The sequence below is a fragment of the Siniperca chuatsi genome, linkage group LG21, assembly GCF_020085105.1.
Source record: "Siniperca chuatsi isolate FFG_IHB_CAS linkage group LG21, ASM2008510v1, whole genome shotgun sequence".
In the NCBI taxonomy this organism is placed as follows: Eukaryota; Metazoa; Chordata; class Actinopteri; order Centrarchiformes; family Sinipercidae; genus Siniperca; species Siniperca chuatsi.
In genome coordinates this window covers 13,549,582-13,568,397 of record NC_058062.1, presented here as the reverse complement: position 1 = coordinate 13,568,397, position 18,816 = coordinate 13,549,582, and the positions used below count along the sequence as shown (strand labels likewise).

The following is an 18,816-nucleotide window of genomic DNA, read 5'->3' as shown; positions in this document are numbered from 1 at the left end:
ATAAATCCCAAAAGCCCCTGAGAACATCGACCACATGACTCCATGTTTTGGTACTTTGTTGCCTCTGGTTTCATTTGAGAGGTAATGTCACATGAACTTTGTAGCTTTTTATTATACCTACAACTGAGTTCATACCTAAGATTTGTACTGGTGGTGTGACCTTGTGTGTATCAGTTTCAAAGTGGATATTCTAAAATTCACATTTTTTTTTATTGTTGCTGTAATCATTCCTCCTGTTCATACCGGCCATTAAAAGACCCTTTCCTAATGCGCTTTCAATGTAAATGATAGGAGAAGGTGACACAATCCACAGTCCTCATTTTGTGCAAAAATATATTCTAAACTTTATCTGACGCCAATATGAGGCTTCAGCAGTTTATGTTGTTATGTTAAAAATTTCTTGTTAGTATAAAATTTGTGTTTTCCCTGTTTAGCTGCAGTGGACGGTCAGTAACAAGAAGAGGACTGTGGGTTTTGTCCACCACATTAAAAACAGATTATGAAGGAGTCTTTTAATGACCAGTATGAACAGGAGGAATGATTACAGTGAGCAAAACCTGTTTCAGTGTTCATATATGCACCTGACTATCGTTTTAACACAGACTTAAAATTGTGAGGCTATCCTTTAAAGACAGAATTCAATCTTAAAACATTTTACTCCTCAGACTCCCTGATGGTCTATGATCTTTAACTTACATTCATGCAGCAGTCTGTCTTCAGCCTCCCTGTGAGTTATCTATTCACTGGGACACTGATTGAGTCTGAGCAAAAGACCAGATTACACTCATGCACAGTGAAATGTACTTATGGCATGTATTTGCCAAATGTCTCTTTATCACACACACTTGGATACTCTCCATTTCTCTCTCCTTCTTACACTAAAAACACACACAGACTGGTGGCCAAATTAATGCTGCATGTTTTAATTTCCAACAGGGAGTAAATTAAGAGCTGATAATAGATGCAAATCTGGCGAAGATTTCTCACTGGATCCAACAAGTTGCACTCTTCACAGCGGGGTGTGTGTGTGTGATGAAGTTTGTTCCACACACACACACACACACACACACACACAGCCATCCCATCATCCAAATTAGAGGTAGGAAAATCCATATAAAACCCCATCACAAGACACACACACAAAAACCATAAGAAGCCATTTGCTAATTTGAAAAATAGAACATTTTAATAAAGGCTACATCTCTTCATAATTACAATAATTAAAGTACCGAGGCATCTTTTCAACTGAGCTCTATAGAACGCATAATTTACAGTTTACAAGTGGAGCCAAGGAAGCCAAGGAAGCCATGAAAAATATTATAAAACAAACATGATGAAACGGATACTAAAAGGCATAAAAATATCTTTTCAACATAAGGCCCCTTGTAAAAACCAAGGGAGTAAATAGGACCCTGAAAACTGGGTAAAACACGGCAAGAATCCATGTAGGCACAGCTACTGTACTCAATTAAAACACTATGGACATAGTGTATATCACCACCATCATTATCATCTGCAGCTCATAGTGCAGGCTTAAAATACACACAGAGTAACTCTACTCAAAAGCAACTCAGTCACACAATCACATACGTAAGCACATTGGGGAGCACATTATAGAGCTTTTTGTTGGTAAATATTAATATTGGTGTAAACACATTTTGGGGACTCAAGGACCTGTTTAGGGCAGTTTCCTCTTAGTAAATACGTAGGCTATTTGTGCAATGCCTGCGCCACTGAAACAAAGGCACTAAGACGCAACAGATCAAGGCTAGCTGGGCAGAGTCCCAGAGTAGGGAATTAAACATTAATAGCATTTTTGTTCCTTTTTCATAGTACACTGAGGGCCCTTCAGAGCAGATGGGGACACAACCACAAATAGCACTGCAGTAGTAAATATATTATCAAACTTGAAGTGATAGAGAGCCATTCTCAAAGCTTCAGCAGTAAGCTCTCCAGCCAAGAGATCAGAGATGTCCCACTAAATCTCCAGGAACAGGAGTGGAGGTTTTGAAGAGGTATTTTTGAAGTTTACAGTTCAATATGAGGGGCAGAAAATGAATAAAACCCATTTCCTTTGCTTGAGAACTGATGCTCAGAAGGGAAAGAAAAGAAATCACGGAGGTGGAAAATTGGAGAAGTTTCTCCAACTCCAAGCAGCTTGTCCATGGAAGAATAATAGGGTTGGGGCAGGGATGTTTCCAATAAATAGCAATAGAAATCTTTACACAGCAATACGAGCATCACAATACAATGCAATGTACATGTATATTTGCATATACATATTAGCGGTGTGCTAGCAGTTGCTGCACAGGCAGGGTCAGGTAGGCTGTCAGTCTCAGATTTGAACCCACTGCCCCACTTCTTTGAGGAGTGGTCATTTACCTAGAGTCTCTAGAGTTTTCTCTTCTAGAAACACGGAGAGGTTTCAGTCCAGCAACACACAATTCCTTTATTTTCTTCACTTTAAGGCGGGCTGTTCACATGATAGTCCTGTAATAAGGATAACTTGTCGTCCTTCCTTTTTCCTCTCCATCTTTTATCCAGTCCATCTGCCCAAACCTCGTTCCTTCAACAACATCTCCAGTCCTACAGTCTTAGCTTAAAAGACACACACTTTGTGTGTATGTGTGTGTGTGTGTGTGTGTGTGTGTGTGTGTATGTGTGTGAGAGAGAGCATATGAAGAAGTACATCCATGGAGGTGTGAAGTGTCCGTAGGAGTGTAATCCACAACATGGGCAGGTATCACTCCATCCTCTCCACCTTGCCCAGGATCTTGCCCTCATAGGTGGGCAGCAAGGAGCTGTCGTCTGACACCTCCTCAAACACCGCACCGCACTTGAACTCATCACTGGCCTTCTTGAAGTAGTACCTGCAACAGAGAGACGAGAGAGTTAACACTCAAAGTCGTTTTCATACAAGCATGATTCAAGATACGTTAAGTCAAAAGAAAGACCTTAAAAGTCAAACAGCTTGTTGCCACCCCCTTTGTTCGACCTTTTCAGCATCAAGCCTCATTTCTGCCATCCATGAAAAGCCACTCATTACACATTCAACCAAGCCTGCTGGGCCTACAGACTTCTCAGGGTGGGGTGGAACCTGTTGCTAAAACGTCTTGGTCTAAAATAAGAGGCTTCTTCCCTCCCTCCATTCCTTCTCTCTTTTACTTCTCCCTATCCTTTTCCTCCATCACGTTGTTGAGTTTTGCTCTGGCTAACGGGCCAATTAGGCCAGCGTGCAAATGAAGGGGTCCTTTGACAAAGGCTGAAATTTTGGGTGCCTGCGAGTCTGCCTGTCATTAACCCCCCCCAACTCCTACACACCCGCTTGCACACACGTTCGACGACACACATGCACGGGCTTTCACTCGCTCCTCATCCCTGTTTCATCATTACAGGGACAAAGAAAAGAACGGAGACAAAGTGAGGGAGGAGAAAGAGCGAGCAGTACACTGTGTCCTTTCTTACCCCTGTTGATAGCATGAGCTCTCGCTGAGTGCTATAGGAAGGGCAGCCGTCTGACAACTTTCTGTGTGTGTGTGTGTGTGTGTGTGTGTGTGTGTGTGGATTGACAAAAAAACTAAAATCTAAAAAGGAGGAGCTTCTCGTCAGCCATGACTTCACTGGGCCATTAATGATACAACCCCTCCATCCTCATTTTAGAGGAAGAGAAACCAGCAGGGGTGGGTTGGTTAGGTGGGGGTCTTAGAATTCACTCATTAACTATGTAATGGAAAAATGCCTCGGTTTGCTCCATGTGTGGGGTGACTAGAATGTGGGTATGTTTGTGAGCATTTTGTTTTTAATGAGATGGGAGGCTGACAAAGTCGAACATGCAATACTTATAAAACGAGAGCTGTAGTCTTGCAAAAAAAAAAAATCCTTGCAAAGACGCCTGAGTGCACATGCGCCAATCAGCATGAGGGTGGTCACTAATAAAAAGCAGCTACATTTGAAATACAGGAAGGCTTCAACTAAACCGAGTACAGGAGGTCTCTCTCTGGAAAATAAAGTAACTAAGACAAAGTAGATGAAAGAACACAAGACGCCTAATAATTGTATCCTCCTTTCCTATCTGGAGGAGGCAAAAAAGAAAAAGTCAATCCAACCTACTCTTAAAAAAAAAATCTTCAAAGAGCCATGATCTTTTTTGCTGAAAGAGACAGACAGAGAGAGCCTGAATTTCCACTGGAACATGTTTTATGTGGCTAGATCTGTTTTCCCCCCTTCTCCCCTTCTCTCTCCGTTCGCACTGACATCTGGCACCAATATCATCTGGCAGGGCCCAGCAGTACTGTTCTTTGTTGAACCGCTGCCATGTTGAAATGACCCAACTCCACACATTCTCTGGCTGCTATTAAAGCGCCGCGCAGCTTTCTTTCCAAAAAAATGTGGATGGTATGACACAGGAACTGAGACAGTGAGCCAAAGAGAAAAGAAGAGGGGTGGGGTGGGGGGAGCAAACAGACAGATGTGGAGGACTCCGGGCTAAGTGCTTGTCACATTTGTTGATCCAAAAAAACGCTGCACACATCTGGACAGGAAGAAGTTTCTTAAGTAAGTTCCTTTGCTTTTTTTCCTCCAGAAATAGTTTGATACCTGTAATTATTAACACAATACTCAACCCATGCTTACCCTGGAGACCATGGCAGCCTAAACAATAAATGTTTGATCTTTTCCCTTTAATGCCCACTGGAAAGGAGCAATCAAAGTAAAATCTCTCTCCGCAAACACACACCGAAGCTGTGCGGCCTCAGTCAGGGCCCTGAAGTACAGCAAACAAGCGAATCTGGCATTTAACAATCTGCCTTTCAAAAATATCCATAAAATGATTACAGCATGTGTAAACATTGTGCGCGTTTAATGCAAGCGCATTCATGTGTATACACACACACACCAGGGCAGAAAAAAGGGCCCCTGATAGCATCAGTGAAGAATTTGCACGCTGGCCATTTGTGTGAGTCTTTGTTGGTTGAAATGAAAGGGGCCGGGGCTTCAAAGCCATGTGTATTAAGTGTGCCTTAGCATGGAAATCAATACCAGATGGGACCCAAATCGCTGCAGTTCAAACTCTTCCACTAACCCCCGCACCGCCCACCCTCCCTCACTCGCTCTTGTCCTTTCCTTTTCCTTGCACCCCCCTCAACACACACACAAAAACCAGAGGTCTGAATCTGACTGCGCATACACACACACACACACACACACACACACACAGACAGAAACAAACACTGATAATGCTCCACATAGACATGGATAAAGCACAAATAAATGTGGAGAAAATATATCAGGTCACACAGACACTAACCACAATTCAAACATATAAATTTAACACTAGACAGTGTAGCATGTAGCCTTTCAGCTAGCTAACATTAGACCTTCTCGCCTCAGTTTGTGGTTTCCTTTTGTCCTACCCTGTCAGATTGTGGCAATTTTGATTGCTCACAATGTCTTAAATTTCACCAGGTTATGCTGAGATGACACTAAAGCCATACACTTCCTGCCCGTGTGTTTGCCACTTTAAACAATGACAGTGCCTTATAAAGCTACCCTTTTCTAAAGTTTCATTTTCAGACCGCGACTTTTACACTGTCTGCAAGAGGGTTTGTGTTGATACACCAAAAGGCAACAGTCAACAGATTCATTTTCTGTTCTCAAACACTGTTCTACGCACCTATCTACACACACCTGTAGTTGCCCTTTTTGCGGAGCTGCTCCTTGAAGTGGCCCAGGGTGAGACTGTGGCTCTTCATGGTCCTCCGGTAGGGGATCTCCTCACCACAGAAGAAATACGTCACCACTGTCTCGCCACTGCACACCCCGTGGCTTCCTACACCCTTTTTACACTCCTTCATCCTGAAAGTAGACAAAGAGGGAGAGAAAGGGTGTGTTAGAAGGAGTGGACAGCCTCGTGATATTAACAAGGTTATGATCAAAAGAGAAATCAGAAATAGAGCAAAGCTTCTACAGGACTCTAATCAACAATCTACTACTTTCAGCGAGAGTGTACAGAAGACAGCACTAGTAGACTAGAAATACAGTAAGAATAACACTAGTGAGTGAGTGACCCAGTGCCATCAGTAAGTGTGTACTTGTGTGTTGTGTGTGCATGGAGAAGGGGCACAGTATTATCAATTCCCCTTCAGCTATGTCCAAGGCTTTGTAGGCCCACTTCAGAGGAGCTCTCTCTTTGCTAAGCTCTGCTCCCCCCAGCCTGACTGCCAGCTCACTGAAGGACAGCCAATAAAAATGATACATATATATGAAAGGGATGTCTCAGTCAGGTGGTACAGTAACTACACACTCCCCACACACAGCACAAATACACAAGATTCATGCAAACAGAGGCAGAGCCAGGCATCTGTGTACAAAGCTTAAAATAAGCTTTGCAAAAAGGGGTCACCTTCTCTTTTGAGTGACTATGTGGGTGTGTGCACGTGTGTGATATGTAGGTTTGCACATCTGTCTCCCTACATGTGCAGTGAGCAGTGCAGGAGTCGAGTAGGAAGAGTTAAAAGGGTAGAAGTACACTGCAAGGTGGAGGCTATGGCTGAGAGGAGGAGGAAGAAGAGCAGAGAGGAGGAGAGGAGAGGGAGGGCAGGACGCTAGAGGCATCGTACTCTTCTGATTGGAGACCAGGGCTGGTTGTGAGGCCAGCAGGGCTGGGATTGGCTAGAGACAGAGGGACGGACCCCTCACCCTGGACAGGCACTAGGTGGCTCTTCTCTTGCTGGAGACTGGACATTGAATGCCTAGGAAGAGATATGGTAGAAATGTTATGACTAGGATTAATAACAAACACTGATATTTCCTTTAGTGACATTGCGAGACATAAGTATATTTCAAAAAACAAATCTGGGATGGCTAGAAATCATAAGAAAGCAGACCAAGGCTTAGAGCAATATTCAACAACTACTCTCTAGTTTCTGTGTACCTTTGCTTGGTGGTCTTGGTGGAGACCTCCTCCAGTCTGCGGCAGGCCTCCTCCAGCTGGGACAAAGTGTTGGGAGGGGGCAAGGGAGGCATGGCTGGATCCTGGATAAATGGCTGGGCTGGCTGGTGGCTACGTAGGTGGCCACAGCTTCCGCCACCACCCCACGTGTGCGTCTGGGTAGAGGAGCCTCCAAAGGATTTCTTGGTGCTCTGGTTACTGCAAGGGAGAAAATAAATAAGACTACATGCTTTAACAACATGCAATGGTGGGACATAAATTAGGACATTTTAGAATAAAATAACATGTAAAACTCATGTAAAAGCCCAAGAACTCCAGGTACCAGCAACTGCTCACCTGTGAGACTTGTGCCTGCCTTGCCGTTTACTTTCCAGGATCCACTGCAACACATTCTGGGTGGGGTCTGTTGTGTCGCTGGGCAGCTGTAAGGGCCCACAGTCCTCCATGCACCTCTCTGCTACTTCCTCCTCAGCCCCTGAACGACACACGCGCCTGGACAGAGAGCTGGAACGCCTGGGAGGAAGAGAGAGAGAGAGGGAATTAGTATTGTTAGTTTTTATACAATCAATATGAGAAAACAGGAAATAGACGGTACATGAATTCAAAGAAGTGCTTGGAACTCACCCAATACTAATGTCTGCTGAGACGGCCCCACACATCTCTCTGCCCAGGCTGCGGCTGCGCTGGTAAGGCTGGTACTCGCCACTGCTGGTGCACAGGCCATGCACCCTGAGGGCTGCCTCCCTTTCAATCTGCTCCTTGGTCTTGGGACTGGCATGATGGTGGATGTAGTGGTGGTGGATGTGTTTTGTGCTCTGCCTGCTTACGAGGGTCCTGCTGGGGCCCATGGTCAGAGTGATGGCCCCTTGGTCAGGACTGGAGACAGAAGAACTGGAGGGCCCCGTCCTTACCAGGGCCTTGATCCCAATGCCCGCCCGCGTGAAGGGCTTGTGCTCTGGGGAGCTGGAGCGAGGCGAGTGGCGGATGACAGCGGGGGACTGGCAGCCGGGGGTCTTCAGGACGCGAGAGAGGTGTTCGTCCAGGATCGCCTGGGGGTCCTCGTCAGAGGAGCCAGGAAGGAGGGTCAAGGGGTGTGGAGATAGTTGGGGAGCACTTCCCATGATCTCTGTGTCTTCTCTTTCCTCCTCCTGGTTAAGACATACAAAGTCATCAACTGAGGAATACAAAAAAAACAAAAAAAAACAAAAAAACACACACATTACAAATTACTTAAAAAACAAAACAAAATCTCACACAAACCTCCTGAATCTGCTGCAGCCTCTCCTCCAGAGAGTTGATGGTGTCCTGCTTTCTCTTCAGGCCCTCCAAGCGGGAGATGAGCTGGGCTGCAAACTCTGCCGGCTCCATTGGGACCATCTCCTTGGGAGGACGGCGAGTACGCTTTGGGGAGAAGGAGCTACGTTAGTCGTTGTATCCCTGTCATTCATCCATAATCAAGCCCTAGCCCTCCCAAACTTCTACAAAGATATCCAGACTCCTCTCCCCTCATCTTGTCTACATGTTTGCATTGTTCTCCACTAGCGCCTGCTCCACCATTGGTGGTACTGGGCTACGGGGTTGTTTCAAGGGGTGGCATGCCTGGTGTATGTATGGTCACGCTGGGCTAGGCCTCGGCTGGTTCCCTCTGTCATCATCAGCATGCCTCTTTAATGTCAGCTCACTTCAAAGGCTTCCTCGTCAAATATCAAACACTCAGTGGGGGGAGAATAGGATGGTTGAGGGAGGGATGGAGGGACAGATAGATGGGAAGCAGTGGCTTTACATCTTGGAATAAAAGCTCCATATCGACAGGGGGTGGAAGAGAACTCCAGGGAGGAAAGGATGAGGGATTTTAAAAAATTGGAGAAGTTGAGATGCAGAGATGTGTGCTCACAGGAGGGGAGAGAAAGAGAAAATGAAGAGAGGGAAGGATTGGAGGGAAGAGATAAAGGTGACAAAAAAAGGATGGGAGATCAGACAGGTTGAGGTAATTTATTCCCCCCTTGTCACACACTGGGCACCTTTGAGGTACAGTATAGTGACAGTATGAGAATGTGTGCGCGTGCACACACACATACACACATCTTAAATTATTTGCATTTTTGCACTGGGGCTTTCTTGATTTTTCTTCTTTTTTGTTTCTCCCATCCCTTTGTAGTAGGGATGAAGGAGAGAAAAGAGTGAGAAAAGAGGCGCTGTCTGATGGAGCCTAGGGCTGGTGCACCATGGGAATGGCAGCCATTGCCAAAAATCAGATGGGAAACAAAAACAAGAAAAAAACAAAAATAAAGCAAAAGGGGGACAGTGAGAGAAGAGTGGCGAGAACCAATCTGTGGATCTCTTCCTAATAGTAACAAGTAACACTTGCTGCATGTCTCTTAATATTGAAAAAGCAGGTAGTTAAATCAAGTTTATTTTAACAAGCTGCTTCTGTTGCAACTACTTCTGCAAGATGTCCCCCTGCCTCTGTTTCAGACCTCCTTTGCTGTTCTTCTCTCAGCCTGAAGTTAGCCTCTTATAAGCCTTAAGCTACCAACTCCCCTCTGACCCACTGAGAGCTCACATGACACGCTCAACTCTTCCCTAACATCCCTCACTTTTAGGGGAGGGGGGCTGGCTGAGTGTGTGTGTATATATATGTAGGAGGGGTGGGGGTGCTGTGGAAAAAAAGCGGGCCAGCTCTGTTGGAAGTTGTCACTCCCCTGTGCGTTTGCTTCATTCATCCTTGGATCAAAGCACTGCGTGTGCGTGCATGTGCGTGCGAATGTGTCTGAGTAGCTTTGTGTTTTTGTTGGGAACCGGGCTGATTTCAGAGCCCTCGGGATAAAGCGGCAGAGATCTTCCTCATCTCCCCTATTCTCCATATTTACAGCATCGGTAGGGGAAAAAAACCCTGGTGTGTTCCCAGCGCTGCTGCGATAAACAGCTTAGAGACCTCCCCATCTCCCGCAGACTTCAAGGAACCCTAATGGGGGTGTAGGTGACACCAAAGGTAGCGAGGGGGCTTGTGTTTGTATGTGTGTATGTGCGCTTATGTGAGAGTGTGTGTGAGTGTGAGTGGGAGGCTGGATCGTTGACGTTACTCTTCAGATCTTTGTTGGTGTTGTTGAATTGAGAATGCCGAATACAGTTTGTGCGGTACTATTCATAGAACCAAGACAGACCCGGAACAGAGGGTGGTATGGAAATTACACTGTGGGACCCAGGTTCAAAAAGACTTCTAAGAGTGTGTGTGTGTGTGGTAATGTGTGTGTGTTTGTGTACTTACAGGAAAAGCAGGCAGAGAGACTTGGCTGTTCATCCTCATGTTGCGCTGCATCTCTCTCTGTAGCTGTTTCTTGGAGCCCAGCTTATACGGAGGAATGCCATCTCTGGGGGTGTTCAGACAGATCACAAAGGTCAATTACCCAATCAGATACATCATTTAAGACCAAACAGCCATTCAGGAAGAAACTTGTTAGCTGACTGGGTAGATCAAACGTAGTTCAAGTAAGAATAAATCTAATTTATTAATTCTCCCATCCATTTTGTTTTTCATCTTTCAGACTTAATTTGAGAACAAAGAAGAAGCTAAGAGGTAAATCAAGCCAGCGTCTTGTTTGTGGCGGAGTAGACCGGGTGACATGGCTCTGAGTTAGGTGGCTGGAGGTTTTGTTTGCCCTAGAAATGACACTCAATTTCAGCTCTGGCTCCAGCACAGCACTGGGAACCCTGCTGGCCATTCCTTTCAACACTACACACACTTACACACAAACATACTCTGCAGTCACAGTGCGCTCTGCTCTACTAGCCAGAAGTAGTGTCAGCATTAGCATTCCCCTACTGACTTTTATATTGAGCTAAGGACACTGTTAGCATTGGGTACTCATTATACTTATTCAAAGAGTTACTGCAGGACAGGACCCAAGGGTAGTAGCTAACCTGGTTAAATCTGAGGGACTGAACCGCTGACTGGCTTTAAAAAAGAAATCAACCAACAAACAGCAAAGCTCAAGCTTCAAACTGAAGCACTTGACAGTGTAAAACAGTGTCTTTTCTCCATGCCAAACAGCAGTTTTCTGGTGACCTAGCCTAACTGAGGAGCACTTTTCCACTTTTGCTTTGAAATGCCAGTCATGCGCATAAGCACAGCCCCCCCCCCCCGGTATCTTCATTTGGCAAGCGCTGCAGCCTCTGATCTCCGCACATCAAAAGGCTGGTTTGTAAGATAAGGTAATGTTTGAAGTCTGCGCAGCTGCATTCCCCAGCGTCCAAGTAAATCCATAAATAAGATATAAGCAAAAATCCCCCCTCCACCACTCTCTTTCTCTTCCCACCCAACTGCCTCCTCCCCCGTTGCTCTTTCCCTTTTCTATTATTTTCTTTATCTGTAAATGAGATTCAGATATTTATGGGTTCTTTCAACTGACCTAAAGAGAGGCAGATATTCTGATCAAGGCCAGAGCAGGCAGGTGGGGGTGGTGGTGGTGGTGGGGTTGTGTCCCTATCGCCAGGGTTTTGTCACTGCACTGGGCAAAGTACAGCAGAATAGGACTATATGGGCTAGAGGACTAGAGGACTCCCTGTTGTATAAAAAAATAAAAAACTCTTTATAGCTGCCATATTTATGTGTAGCCCAGCCCACTGCTTGCACTGAACATCAGTGTCTCAGTCTGTAAGTATCTTTAGCTCGGTCATGATAAACCTTGCTGCTTCAGTGACATCATCCATGCAGGCCTTGACGCCTCCCATGTGAGATGAGGTAAAGAAGAACTTGTACCAAGATTTTTCTGCGTTCTGTCCAAAAACCAGGTGACCCGAGCGCTCTTGGCCTTGAGCCGTGCACCATGCAATGACTTCATAGTACCTTGTCACTTGAGAGACACGTGATTACGGCAAGTAATCCTTTAGAGGCCCTAGGCACGTACACAGATAAGCGCAAACCACATGTGGATAATACCTATGCACTATTTTTGTGCTGAAACGATTAGCCAATTCCTTGATTAGGAAATGCATAGGTGTTAATCGACAACAGTTTTGACGACCAATCTATTCTATTCTATGTCATTTAGCCAAATATTTGCTCATTTTAGGTTTTTGTGACTTTGCGCTGATTCTCTGTTTCTTTGTAAACTGAATATCTTTGGGTTAGACATAACATGTTAGCATGGGCTCTCAGAACTTGCGATTGGCATTTTACACAACTTACTGACATTCACTGACTAAATTACTAATCAGTTAATTGAAAAAGAAATAAAAGTAATAAGCAGATTAGTCGATACAGAAACTAACCATTAGTTGCAACCTTGCACTATTTTGTGAAACTGTCTTACCAACAGGGTTGGTCATGGCCATGTCAACTGATGCACTAAATGTTAAGCCTCTATACAGATTCCCATTTGTCAACTCACAAAGTCACAGTATAATGTTAAAAAATACAAACAAAAACAGAGTTGTTTAGAATACAAGGATGGGGCTTGATACTGACCCATGCCGCATCCTGGCTGTTCCTGTGTATCTTTAAGAAGAGGCCACAATTCACCAATATTCCCACTACAGCAAACCATTCTTTCAGTTTGGCCACGACTCCCAACAGCCAGCTGAAGGAAGGTGTCACTTCATCTTTTTTTATTTTTTTATTTCCACAGCACCTCATTTCACATTCCTGAAACACCCTCATGCTCTCTCTCTCTCTCTCTCTCTCTCCTCTCTCTCTCTCTCTCTCACACACTTGCATGTTTGGTTAATATTCACTTACACGCTGCTGTCAGTCACGGACATGGCATCGTCGGTCAAGGCGTCACTGGACACCTCGCTGTCATTGGTGCTGCTGACGGGGGCAAAAGAGCCGACATGGCAGAGGTTGAGTGACTCTCCTCTCTTGTATGATCTGTGGAGGTTACAGCAACAGAAATCAGATTAATGCTAATACAACACTATGAAACAGTATCCGACAGGTGGGTGACATTTCATTTCTACTGCGTAGGAAATCCATTGAGTGAATTTCACTGATCTAAGATGAAGACAGGTTGTTTCTTCTGAGGTTTTAATGACACTAAGAGAGATAAAATGAGCGAGTGTACATATGACCTTGTCTGCTACCAACAACAACTACACCCTATAATGAAAGAATGTGGCCAGCTACTCTGGGCAACCTCCACCCCTCAAATACAAGTTCATCTACACTGGGAAAGCTGTGGTTCTCTCCTTATGCCATATTAATGCCTTCGTAAACACCCCACAATTTCTCTCTTTCCATTTCTCTCATTCACACTCACTCTTTCCTCAGCATTCATCTCCCGCTGTGCATGCATTCTTGCCATGGTACAGGAGGAGGAGAAAAGGGGGAAGTGACCAAAAGGGAAAAAAAAGTATAGAGCGGAAGCACGAGTGTGTCAGAGAAGGAAAGAGAAGGGAGAGGAAAAAAAGGGGGGTCTTCATGAGGAGGGAGAGACCCAGCAGGACTAAAGCTGTAGGCCCCCCAACTCCAGGCTGACCTTCAGAGGGGCTTGCAAAGAGTCAGGTATTTAACACAGCTGGCCTTGCATTCTTCCCTCCCTGCCTCTCTCTCACCCCCTCATTTATCCTTTATCCTCCCTCCCTTTTCTTTCATGAGGTGGACCCCCCCAATCTCTGTCCTTCCTTTCCGCTCCCTTTCCCCTCACTTTCGCTCAAAAAGCATGCCTCGTAGTCCCCATCCCTGAGATTTCAAAAGGAAAAAAGATAAAAGTGAAGAAGGCAGGGGGGAAGCAGCAAAGGAGGGAATCAGAGGAGAATTGACGCAAACAAGAAAAGAAGAGAAGAGAGTGAGAGGGTTGAGGTGGGGAGGTGTTGTTTCTGTACCGTAGCTGCTGCCGTTCAGGGTTTGTTTTTAAAAAAGAAAGTCAGATGGGAAGAGGTGAGTAGAGGGAAGTGGGAGGGGAGAGAAAGGCACCAGGGCTTCATGTCAAAAGAGGACTATCCTCTCACTTTGGCCAACAAGCATCACACTAACTACCAACACACACAAGCTGTCAACCCATGTTGCCCAAAGCAGGTAGCTGTCAGTTTGCTTAGCCTGTCATACTCATTGTAAAAGTTAAGATCTAACTTGTAATTCAGTTTCCCATTAGCAATAGAAACACCGGAAGACATCCCAATGTTGGCACTTCTATTTGACAGATTCTTTATATACACACCAACATTTTATAGACATATAAGCTCCTCAAGAAAAGCATTTATTTGTTTGGGATGCAGTTTCAATGTGAACTTTGATTTTACTTTTTTTTTTTTTTTTTTTTAAACTGGACAGGCAGAGATGGAAAGGCCATAACAAGCATCCAAATGAAGCTACAGAGAATCCATTTCAAAGTGCCATCTATAGATCTGCTATAGATGCATGTCTCTGCCAAATGCTTGAGGACAGTGTGGTACAGGAGGAGGCATAGCATAGAAATGTCATCTATTATTTGCTGGCTGGGGCCAGAGCCAGCCTGTGCTCTGTGAACTTTTCCCGTGGAAGACGATCCCTCATTCTGCTGAACTATTTCAAAGCCCCGGAAATCCAGGCGAGCGCCAGCAGAGGGCTGCTGAGATGGCGAGAGGGGCCAGAGAGCCAGGGAGTGAAAGACAGACAGAGTTTTCGACGAACTTAAAAGAAACCCTGAAGTGATTTGGAGAAAAAAAAACATGTGTTGCATGAGGAAACTGTTTCCAGCTTCCTATAATGTGGATTAGTACTCATTTACAGCACGGATTCTGGTTCTAAAGCTAAATACAGTTTAAAAAGGTGTTGCAGCCATACCTGTATCCCCTTTCCATCGCCTCCACCGCCCTCATGGACACCGTGGCCCTCTGCGCCTTCGCCGACAGTCCAACCAGCGCTTTGGCTTTGAAATCACAACTCCACTCCTCCTCCTCATTGAGCGTGGGCAGGTATCCACATACAACTTTCAGGTCGCCCAACCCGTTCGAGTTTACGTGATTCGGGTTTTCTCCCCCAGTCCTCACGTACTCGAGGTAAATGTCAGAGGTCAGAAACATCTGGTACGCGTTCTCCTCCATGTTGGTTTGGATCTCGGTCTGCGCCTGGTCGAACATCGCAGAGTCTATGTGTTGCTTCTTGATATTATCCCGTATGAAGGTTTTAGTCGCGGGCTTGAGCTGTTTGGCGACAATGCTGTTGTTTTCGATGTAGCGCTTGTAAATTGCTTTGGCGACTCTCTGCGTTTTGGTATCCTTGAGGTCCATTTGCCTGAAGCCATTGCATGCGAACCAAAAGTCTAAGGTATCGACACATTTCTCTCGCTCCAGGAATGTCCTAAAAAGAAGAGCACCGTCCTGGTCCCCGAGGAGAGAGTGCAAAGACTTTGTCCACCGGGAAAGCGGTGAATCCGGGGAGGCACTCCCCTCTGGCTCCCCAAGACCATCCTCGTTCCTCCTCGCCGAGGAGCCCGGAGAGCTGAGCAGAACCGATTTGGGGGGTTCCAGAGGTTTCATCATTGCGAGTTTGCCGGGGTAGCAGGGCGCCTCGCCCTCCTCCCCCGGCACCGGGGGTCGTGGAGCATCTTCTCGGAAACTACTGGCAATATGGTCCATAAGCGCCCGGCTCATGGCTCTGAAGGCAGCAGGAGAGAGCCTGTGTGTTGTGCGCCTCTCCTCTGAGCTTCTACTGTAAGCTCCTCACTCTCTTATGTCAGCGGGGAGCTTCTCTCTGGCTGCCCGTCTTCTCTCTGAAACACAAAGTATTGATCTAATCAAAACCAGATCCGCCCCAACTTCAAAGGGAGAGGCGCAGTAAGAGTCTTTTCAGACCCTCACTGACTTTCACAGAAGAAGACAGGCTAGTTCTCAGAAAAATCTGAGAAAACGCTGCAGAGCAGCATTACATAAACAGCATTTCTTCGTATCTCAACCTGGAATGTTATTTCTACCGAGGCGGCATTGGGCGCAAATGAACGGGAATTTAACAGTGATTTCCCACATGCACTCTCGAGTGCATGGACTGAATCTAAATCATCTTCCTTTTCGATAAAAAAACACGAGAAGTAGTAATCACGCGTATGTCAAGCAGGGCTGTGACCTGTGCAACATTAATAAGTCATTAATCCTTCAAAATGCCAGAGCATTACGCACGGACGCGGCTTTATTAACGCTTCCGGATCCATCACGCCAGATGTCAGGGTTATAGCCTGGCTGCAGAATGCAAGCACATGTCTTTCTATCATCACTGTCACTTTCTCATTCCTGCGTCTTTACTCCCCATCACAAGCGGTTAAATCCCGTCAAATTGAGCCTCCCCGTGAGTACCTGTAGGACACTGATGTGGGACAAACTCGAAGAGATCGAAAAACGTGACGAAAATAGTTAATGGAGTTAACTGGCTGCTGCTGCTGTGTTTGGTGAACTACTTACGGAGCTTTAATATGCTGACATTTTTAAAACGTCAAGATATCTGTTCCAATATCTCAGAGATTATGTGCAGCTTGTTACAGATGATCGCATCTACACCCCAAAGGATCAATGTTACAGTGTATCAGCGGCTCTTGTCCAACATTGCAGATGTCACTTTGTATCACTGACACACGGCTACATTGCTCAAGTGTTAAACTTGTCAGAGACTGTAGAAAACCAGCTCCGGACACAGCAACAGCTCCAAATCTTCCTATACCAATACCATAGGCTACTTTCCCTAAAAACAAGCAACTCTTTAAGATGATATTTCATGACACCGTGTACATCACACGTTAATACTGTCACTAGAGTATTTTAAACTTTCTTTAATTTTCCAATTAAGGCGAGAAAACAACCCATCTTTAACATCCAATCCCAAGTACACCAAAGTCTCAGATCTTGTGGGGGAGGAATTCCACAAAAAGAAACGAGTAGCCTACTTCTTACAGTTTTCTACTTTAACTTTAAATATGAAATCAAACAAATTCATGAAAGAAAATTAAGTGAAATGATACAGAAACGATTCGATGCGTTTTTGGTCTTTAAACGTATGAAAAGCGCTTCATTTTCCCCAGAACATTACTTCAAAGGCGAGTCAACAGCACATCAAAGGGACTCCGATGGGGGCCAGTTTGAGGAGGCACACACTCTTGAAAACTTACCATCGATCCACGAGTTCTCTCCTCAAATTAAACTCCAGTTGTTGTTGGGTTTATTTTTTATCCACAAAGAGCGCGTATAATCCACAGTATTCGTCTCCACGACGCGTCCACATACAGTCCGTTCAGGTTTGAGTCGGTTTACGGAGAGAAAAATGCACTCAAGAGAGAAAAAAAAAATACCGCGTTTCTCCCTCCTCCTTTTCTCCTCCCTACGGTTTCAGGCTGCCATGCAGCACGGTAGGTCTCTCCTGCAGGCGACTCCAACACCGACTGAGCAGACAGGCTGGAGCAGCGCACTTCAAAGTAAGGAGCCGACTGCCGGGTCCCGACAGCTGCATAAAAAACAATTGCTGCCTGACGCCTCCGAAAAAAAGGAAAACAAATGGCGGAGCTTCTCAGATAGGCTGCGTTGCAGTCACTCTGGATGAAACCTATTTTAAAGGTTCCTCGTTGTATTTCTTGACCTGGGAGCTTTTTGCCACGTTTTACCAATGTTTTCCCAGATCACGAAGTTGCAGCTACATAGTGAGGACCTTATCAAAGACAAGCAATCTTGAGCCAACTCCCCGAGGCTTTGGAGCGTCAGAAGTAACTGATCTGCCGCCCCAATAGCATTATCGCTACAATCCCTCTGTTGCTACATCAACTTTAAAGACGCAGGGATATTTTCTTTTCAAGACCCGCATAGTTTTTGAGATTAATCCATTGGAGTCCCGGGGATGCACAATGCATGCACCGGCGTGTATCAAATAGCACGTTCATATCCTCATATGAATTTTTGGTCACATAACAAAACGACTATAGGCCCAGTAGAATAATGAAACTATGATTTTAATCCCTTTAAGGCACTATTTGGAAAGGATAGAGACACAGATGTGTCCCCTCCTGCAGGATTCGACTTGCTGAAGAAAACTTCAGCACAGGACTAAACTTTCCACATTAGGCTTAAACCCAGGCATTTAAAATAAAGTCACTAACAGTCCACATTGGCCTACATAATTTAGATACATGTTGCAATAGGAACTCAAATCATAGTGCTGTTATCACTCCACAGCTCCTACCAGTGGCAATAAGGCTACATGGTACATGCATACACAGCAGATTAAAACATCTGTTCATAGATTCCCTGAAGGATGTTTTTATATCATTTAAGCAGAAGAATTACTCCTCTCTGCAGCTCTGACAGTACGGCTCTCTCTGCTTTGTGCATGCCCCTTAACTGCAGCATAGATAAAATGAAAAGGAGTGAAAAGCCCATAGACAGATCAGACATTCAATATACAGCCATTCACTGGTCTGACTGAGAGGAGTTGCTTGGGTACAGACAGTAGTGGACATTTTGTACACTACATTTTCTTTATTCATACTGGACTAGCTACAGGCAGTGATGTTAATAGTGTTTATAGAACAGAGTCAATAGTGTTTGGGTAGGTCTTTAGTGTTCAAATGAGCCACCACAGGAGACCCTCTGTACAAGATGACTGGCTATATTCTTGAAAAGGAAACAGTAGGTGTCTGTGTGTCCTTGTTTCAGTGGACAGAGTTTCAAAAAGTACAGCACAAAGACGGCAAATACTTTGATCAGCCTGTTTGCTAAAGGTGCTGTGAAACTTTCTCCCTTGATGCCTCGCTTCCCATCAAGGTTAATAAAAGAGGAAATTGCTGAAGAGGCCATGATGACTAAGGGATTACTCATCACTCAAAGGCCACTTTTTATCGCCTGCAAATTGTGCGCACTCGCGTCGTGCACAAAAAACATTCCCAATGTGTCTACATCAAACTCACTGTCCCAGC

At 45.2% G+C, this 18,816-nt stretch overlaps 1 protein-coding gene across 3 annotated transcripts; it reads right to left on the bottom strand.

The window, feature by feature from the left end:
• Window positions 1–1,164: 1,164 nt before the first annotated feature.
• axin2 (axin 2 (conductin, axil)) lies at window positions 1,165–17,554 on the bottom strand. Of its 3 annotated transcripts, none has more exons than XM_044180922.1 (11): window positions 17,023–17,552; window positions 14,712–15,639; window positions 12,687–12,818; window positions 10,218–10,320; window positions 8,210–8,350; window positions 7,574–8,097; window positions 7,286–7,462; window positions 6,932–7,147; window positions 6,618–6,749; window positions 5,686–5,853; window positions 1,165–2,870 (listed from the first exon to the last, which is right to left on the bottom strand). In XM_044180922.1, exons 2-11 carry the CDS (start codon window positions 15,518–15,520, stop codon window positions 2,744–2,746), a joined length of 2,529 nt encoding a protein of 842 aa, XP_044036857.1. In that variant the 5' UTR covers window positions 15,521–15,639; window positions 17,023–17,552; the 3' UTR covers window positions 1,165–2,743. The 3 variants fall into 3 exon arrangements, with proteins under 3 accessions (XP_044036857.1, XP_044036858.1, XP_044036859.1); XM_044180923.1 differs by having other exon boundaries at window positions 2,736–2,870; window positions 5,672–5,853; window positions 17,023–17,554; XM_044180924.1 differs by lacking the exon at window positions 1,165–2,870 and having other exon boundaries at window positions 5,733–5,853; window positions 6,527–6,749; window positions 17,023–17,554.
• Between the last annotated feature and the right edge of the window lie 1,262 nt (window positions 17,555–18,816).